Source organism: Sitophilus oryzae, unplaced genomic scaffold (genome assembly GCF_002938485.1).
Source record: "Sitophilus oryzae breed Bouriz unplaced genomic scaffold, Soryzae_2.0 scaffold_578_pilon_pilon, whole genome shotgun sequence".
NCBI classification, from domain to species: domain Eukaryota; kingdom Metazoa; phylum Arthropoda; class Insecta; order Coleoptera; family Curculionidae; genus Sitophilus; species Sitophilus oryzae.
Window position 1 is genome coordinate 2,270,180 of NW_022147171.1, and position 7,645 is coordinate 2,277,824.

General features: G+C 32.6%; 1 protein-coding gene across 2 annotated transcripts; it reads left to right on the forward strand.

Moving 5' to 3' along the window:
• The first annotated feature begins 537 nt into the window (after positions 1–537).
• Positions 538–3,631, forward strand: LOC115887636 (exocyst complex component 7). Of its 2 annotated transcripts, XM_030907100.1 has the most exons (13): positions 538–731; positions 862–1,027; positions 1,113–1,312; positions 1,363–1,477; positions 1,548–1,562; positions 1,633–1,856; positions 1,909–2,068; positions 2,123–2,316; positions 2,373–2,552; positions 2,617–2,851; positions 2,906–3,122; positions 3,175–3,408; positions 3,464–3,631. In XM_030907100.1, exons 1-13 carry the CDS (start codon positions 681–683, stop codon positions 3,564–3,566), a joined length of 2,094 nt encoding a protein of 697 aa, XP_030762960.1. In that variant the 5' UTR covers positions 538–680; the 3' UTR covers positions 3,567–3,631. The 2 variants fall into 2 exon arrangements, with proteins under 2 accessions (XP_030762960.1, XP_030762961.1); XM_030907101.1 differs by lacking the exon at positions 1,548–1,562.
• Positions 3,632–7,645: the final 4,014 nt, after the last annotated feature.

Consider the following 7,645-nt stretch of genomic DNA (forward strand, 5'->3'; position numbering starts at 1 on the left):
TGCCTGTCATTATTACAAGAGAATCAAGTCTCTATTATTCTAATATAATATTAATATAATATACAGGGTGGCCCAGAAATTTTATGAACTTCATTACAATATAATTTTTCGAACATTGATACTTGCAAAATATACATATATATTTTGTGAATGCAAATAATAATACATCACTATTAGTAGATATTGAATGTTTTTTGTTAAATTAGATCGATTTTCAAACCCCAAAATTTAAAATATATTTACATTTTACCCAATATCTTATGTAATACATTATTTGTATATTGTAAAACATTTGCTGCATTTGTATGGTTCATAGTTTATTTGCCAAAGTATTTATTACTATAAATAGGTATATATGTTGTAGTTATTAACTGTATATTATGTATATTTCATGTGAACTATATAATTTTTAAAATACAAACCAAAAATCTGAGGAATAATTATGTTTTCCATGTATTCTACAACATATTTATTAATCCGTAGTATCTAACTAGCGTGACGTCATAAATCTCTCCCCGAGGCTGTTCTATTAGAGACGGCATTGTGTGATAGCAGTGATAGTTGTGGTGATAGTAGTTTATTGTAAATTATAAACAAATCAATTACAAATATACTTGAAATAGGTATATAACAGAGGGTACATATTCGTGTATAACTTTCTGTGAAATATTTCACTTGAAATGAATATTGCTGAAGAGTCAAGGTTAGAAATAACAAGCAGAGTAGAAAAGGTATTTTATTAATGTTTCTAATCCGACGACAAGTAGTTCATATTAAATTCATTCATATTATGTTTTTATATTATCTTCTATAGCTTATATAATAGAACAAATATTATAATATTAAAATTTTTGAAACTAGGAGCAGGCCAATCTCTCTCTCCTACAAGAACGTCTTTCCAAAAGCTCTCAGATTACGAAAGGAATATGTAATATATTGAATACATTTGAGCAGCGATTATCCAGATTAGAGGAAACTATTTTGCCTGTATATAATGAAACTGAAAACCTTCAAAAGGCACAATACAGTATCCTTGCTATATGTTTTATTATATACAAATATATTTTTCATCTTAATATAAACTATACCTATTTCCTGAATTTTATTCATAGATATTGATTGCACTTTGCTAATGCTTGATAATGTAATTGGATATTATGAGGTTTCTAGTAATGTAGAACATATAATTGAGAAAGGACCTGGTGAAAATACAGTTGAATTAGATCGATATATAGATGCACTAAATAGGCTATACAATGCTCAGAAATACTTCGAGAAGAATATCCCTCAGAGCGTTGAATTAATTAATGTTGTAAGTTTTTCTAGTTTAGTTAAACATTGAATGTAATCAGTTATTTTCAGTCTTCATTTTTTCATAAAGGAAGTGACAAATTAAATGCCGAATTTAAAACAATTCTAGACAAATGTAACACACCTGTTTTGCCTGTTGTTCTTTTAGATTTGATAAATTTTGAAGGTATGATTATGAATATTAATTTGATTTTTAAATAATTTTTTGTTGATTTACTAATGCTTATGTCTGATAGATTGGAAAAATATAAGTGAGTAGAAATTTAACTTAATTAAACAATAATGCACATATTTATCTATAAGTAATAAATGTTATTAAAGATCCTAAGGAGTCCAAGTCTCTTCCAAAACTTATAATGCCGGAATATAAAGAACAATTGATTAATATATCCACTTGGCTTTTAAATCACAACAGAGATGAATTTTTGACAGTTTATGGTAAAACTAGAGGCAGTGTGTTACAGAGGTCTTTAACAATGTTAAGAAATCATCAAAAATCTGTTAGTGGGGGTAGTGTCCATGGTACAACTAGCTCGCCTATGTTAGTAAGTTAAGATAAAATAATTTGTGGATTGAAATATTTAATAAGCTTTTTAGAAGCCAAAGTTTCAAACTAGACATGAGACAAGAAGACAACCATCAACAAGAAGATTACAAGCTTTTGAAAGGAAAGCTGGCAGAATGTTATTAAAAGCTTCTCAAACTTTGGAACACTCTACAGGTTTAAATTTGGGAGCAAGACGTGCCTCCCATCTAGGTTAATATATTAAACTTTGATGTGCAACTAAAAACTGAATTTTTGTATTTCTAGATACTTCTTATAGTGGAGAAGAAATGGATAATGAACAAGAAATGGAAAACTATTTGATTTGTGTTATTGCTTTACATAAGTTAATGCAAATTGAACAATATTTAATGAAAGACATTATAACTGTTACACATAGGCCTAGAGTGTTTGAATTAATTGTAAGAGAAGCAATGGATACTTTGGTTCAAGATGGAGAGGTTGTTTGCCATGTCTCTAGGGCAATTTGGTATTAAGTTTATCTTTAATGTTTCAGAATATTGTAATGAGGGCAAAAAAATGCATTCAAAGACATGACTTTGGAACAGTTTTAGTTATATTTCCTATATTTAAACAACTGAGGAGTCTAAAACCTGATTTCGAGAGGACTGTAGAGCAATGCGACTTAAATGTTAAACAAAAATTTGACTCAATTTTGCAAATGCTTCAGTCAACTGTAAGAATTCTCTCACATTTAGTAATGTCTTGGTTTATTTTGAAAATGACTATTTTTTTAATAGGGTGCAAAGGCACTTGATGATTTTATAGAAAGTCTTAGGTCAGATTCAGTGACTCAACTTCCTCCAGATGGTACTGTACATGAATTAACAAGTAATGTGATTATGTTCCTGGAACAATTGCTCGACTATAGTGACACCATTGGAATAGTTTTGGCGCAAGATCCCAGTTATGCAAAGCAACTGGAAAAATTAAAATATAATGAACAGAACAAGGCTGTATTAGGCTTGTATATAAGTAAGTGCTGAAGTACTGCTTAATATAGATATTTTTTTAATTTTTTTATCTTAGAAAAAGTCTTGGTTCAGCTTAATCACACTCTGATTAGTAAAAGTGAACAGTATAATGATGTAGCTCTAAAGTCACTCTTCAGGCTTAATAATAACAACTATGTCCTTAAGTCACTACAGAGAAGTAATTTGCTGGAGTTGTATCTTATATCAGAACCAAATTGTGAGGAATATTACTACAATTCGATACAAGATCATAAGAAGGCTTATTCTCATTGGTAAGCTACCTACTTTTATTAAATGGAATTGATTAAAAATATTCAATTTTAGTTGGAATAAGCTGCTGAATTATATTGAATGGAATGAGGTATTTACTCATGGTGATAAATTAAAAGATAAAGAAAGAGCTTTTCTTAAAGAAAAATTTGCTGGGTTTAATAAAGAAATTGATGACATGTCTAAATTACAAAGAGGATATTCAGTTCCTGATATAGAACTAAGAGAAAGCATTAAAAGAGACAATAAAGAATTGATCATTCCAAAATATAATGCCTTCTTTAATAAGTAATTTTCAAAGGTATTTCAAATTAATGATCTCCACTTATGATATTTTTTTTAGATATAGTAATTACAACTTTACTAAAAATCCTGAAAAATATATTAAACATAAACCAGATGAAGTATCAGCTATTATTGATAGATTTTTTGATGTTGCTGCATAATTAATTATTATTGATATTTATTGTATTTTTTTCATGCTTATATTTAATATATTTAATATTATTAATGCTTATATTTAATATAACACATATAGCCAGTGCACTAAAACCATTACAGACAGGTGAATTTATGAGGAAAAATGATTTTTTTTCAGAAAAAAACATGCGGAAAGCAAATTTCTATATGTTAGAGTGAAAAAAATTGTCTTAGCACTTGGAATCAAAGAAAAGTACTTAGCAAGCAGTAATTTTCTTTGCCGAATTGAGTTATGTTGACCAACGAGTTGACGCTGATAGTAACATCTCGGGATCTCAGACACCTTTTGTGTCATGAATTCGTCCACAAGGTTGCGAATCTTCTTTTTTCCTTCAACCAATATTTTAATTTTCACTTCGCTTCCAATTTCGATTTCAATCTTTCTATAATACAGTAGACTCTCACCTAACCTAACCTATTTTGTGTTTTATATATTTTTTTAAGTTAAAATATTTTATTAATAATTCTGACAAACATAAGAACAACTAATGTCAGTTTGTGTTGCTTCGGCAATTCTGGGATTCTCCGAAATTCCCCATAATTTCCCGATATATTAGGCCTCATGCTCGGATAATACGGCGTCACTCGGTTAAGGCGGGATTCTCAATAAACCTTCCCGTCACCGTTGAGCCACCTCACACTGGCCGAATTTAATCAAATCATGGCATAAATAGAAATATTTACTTTTAACAATTGGTCAAAAAATGTCAGTGCTATTGCTCTACTATTCCAGCAGACTAGTTGCGCATGATTTTGACATGATAAATGATTGATTTATTGTTTCAATTAAGGTCAAAGTTTATTAAAACGTTGGCAAGTTTTAAGCGTGCAGTTGGATAGATATACATTTGATGTCTTCAAATGTATTAAAAAACTTTTTTTTTAAATTTGCAAAAAGACTAAGCTAAAACTGCAGTTATGGAATAGGCCCGGGCTACTAAGATATGGACTTATTTAAACCAAAAAATAATAGTATAAGCTCTGGTATAAGTCTGTATTTTAAAAATCATATGAGATAATTGCTAGGTAATATTATGTTCTTAAGTGAACAATTAAAACATCTAAATACAAAAAGCATTTTGTTTGTGTTCTCACCATATTTCCAATGTCACATTTTTTTTCTATATTAAATGCCTTTCTATATAGTATCCACCAAGAAAGGTTGCCCGACGTTGACCGCAATAAAATTATACAGTGTAATCTAAAAGTTTTAGTTTCGACTAAGTTATACCAAATTTGTTAGATTTATCTGCATTCAAATTATTTTAGGCATTTTTTTACTCTAGATTGTAAAAAGGCCAAAAGAGCCAATAAAACAGATATCAGATAAACATTTTTCTAAACCTCTTTACATTGCTTTATTAGCTTTGGACTATTACTATAGTGGGGTATGGTGAATGTAAAAATTAGAGGGGATATTTACGTATATTTAATTTTTTTAGACAAAATGGCATTGATTTTGGGTCCGTTACAGTAGCCCCCGGTAACCGGTGAATCGGTGAGAGACTCCTGAAAATTATGTTTTTTTTCAACAATTTGGCAACGCCCGGTACAAATAAATATGGGCATGGAAACTACAAATATTCTAGCATCAAAATTGCTTACTACTTTTTGGTAACTATTGGTAACTCAAAAGATCTACATCATTGAATATATCGATATTTGATAAAAAAGTGAAAGTTTGATATCTGCAGAACAAAAGCACGAAATATTTTAACGAATAATATACGTCTAGTATAAAAGTAAATAACATAATTTGGTTTTGGAATAGAATGTATAAGCACTTGTAAATATTTTGTTTTCGTATGACCTCTGCCTTGCTGATCAGAAAACAACCTTTAGCTGATAAAAATGTATCGAAATGCATATAAAGAATATATATAACCAAAAAATAATTGATGCATTTTTATATCTATTGCCTACTATTAATTCATCAGTACACATTTTTTGGCTTATTTCTAACAAAACGGTTTTGTGTCGCTAGAATTACCGTCCGCCGCACTGTGCGCAAGGTGAAAATATGCTATAACCACAGACACTATGGCCACCGTCTAAAAATATTCTAATTAAAAATTTTTAGGCGGTGCATTGGCTATAACCACCTATAACTCTTCTGGGGGTGTGGTGCTAGCTCTGTAAGTTAGGTGCTAGATAGTGCTAGGTGGGTGCAATACAGTGCTGAAGTTTTAATGGAAATAAAAATAAAGCGAAATAATAAATACACTATAACTCTTTTGGGGGTGTGGTGCTAGCTCTGCAAATTGGGTGCTAGGTAGTGCTAGGTGGGTGCAATAGAGTACTAAAGTTTTAAGGCAAATATTCAACCGGTGGGGGGCTAGCGTTACATTAGCCCCTCCCGGTAAAAATGTCCTGTAACTCGCTAGGGGTTGTGGTGCTAGCTTTGTAAGTTGGGTGCAATACAGTGCTAAAATATTAAAGAGTTTGGAGAACCGGGGGGCTACTGTAACGGACCCATTGATTTTTCCTGTTAAACGTATTCAAAATATTAGAAACATCATTTTATAAATTTATTTTTCGGCATTACCATTTTGTTTTAAATCTAAATTGTTAAAACTAGAATTAGTAAAATCATAAAAATTTAAAGACCTAAAAAAGTGGGGATCGTGTCCCCAGTAGCATAAGCTAGGGTGGGATAACATATGCTACTCTTTCGTCCTCAATGATATAATCTATAATTAAAATATTGCCTATTTAGTTCATATAAACGGTATTCTGATTAGCCTAGATTACCCCTGCATAATACAATTTCTGTTAAATATGAAACTAAAACTAATTTTTATTTATATATTTAGGCAAATTATGTTGATTTTTAAAATTTTTAATAAAACAAAACGTAATTCTATTTATGCTATGATTTTTTTTAGTGTGGGACTGTGTGCGTGCTTTGAATACTTTGGGCGGACGTAGCACTGTTACGTTGGCCTGGGTGCCAGGGCACGAGGGTCACAAGGGTAACGAAAAGGCAGATGAAAGGGCCAAGCAAGGCTCATCAATGCCATTCATAGGCCCAGAACCCTTCTGCGGCGTTGCAAAGGCGGTCACGAGAATGGCCACGGAACGATGGGTGGCCAACAAATCTCTAGAATGGTGGAGAAACTCACCAGGGCAGAGACAGGCGAAAAGGTTCATTGTAGAACATTCGCCAAAATTCACGGTAGACTTGATAAGCAAGGACAGAAAGACAGTCAAAGCTGTAGTAGGTCTACTAACAGGGCATTGTAAGCTAAATAGGCATCTAAAGCTGATGGGATTAACAGACGAAGCTATGTGTAGGTTCTGCCAAGTAATAGTTATAGAAGGCAAATAGTTCTGAAGAAGAAACGTCAGAACACATTTTATGTCGGTGTGACAGCCTGGCAAATGTGCGGTTCCCGGTAATAGGCAATGATAGGCCATTGCCAAGGAGCTACATGGAGGGTATCTCCAAGTTGCTAAACTTTGTGAAAAGGATAGGACTGGAGAATGTAATCTAAGGATCAGAAGAGGACCACAATAGATCTGAGAAGATCGCAGTGGATCAGGCCGAAAGCCACCTCTAAGAATCTAATCTAATGCCATGATTTAATTCAAATCGACCAGTGTGGCGCCGCGCCCGCCCTCTCGACAGATAACATGAAGTAAATGGGAGAGGGACGTTGCCATGACCGCGACGTGACGGTGTAGCGGTGGCGGGACCCCATAATTTCCCGATATATTAGGCCTCATGCTCGGATAATACGGCGTCACTCGGTTAAGGCGGGATTCTCAATAAACCTTCCCGTCACCGTTGAGCCACCTCACACTGGCCGAATTTAATCAAATCATGGCATAAATAGAAATATTTACTTTTAACAATTGGTCAAAAAATGTCAGTGCTATTGCTCTACTATTCCAGCAGACTAGTTGCGCATGATTTTGACATGATAAATGATAGAAGAGGACCACAATAGATCTGAGAAGATCGCAGTGGATCAGGCCGAAAGCCACCTCTAAGAATCTAATCTAATGCCATGATTTAATTCAAATCGACCAGTGTGGCGCCGCG

Coding starts and splice junctions, on each gene's coding strand:
- LOC115887636 (XM_030907100.1), top strand. CDS start 681: ATGAATATTGCTGAAGAGTCAAGGTTAGAAATAACAAGCAGAGTAGAA. Junction 1,313..1,362: donor GCGTTGAATTAATTAATGTT/GTAAGTTTTTCT, acceptor AGTTATTTTCAG/TCTTCATTTTTTCATAAAGG. Junction 2,852..2,905: donor TGTATTAGGCTTGTATATAA/GTAAGTGCTGAA, acceptor TTTTTATCTTAG/AAAAAGTCTTGGTTCAGCTT.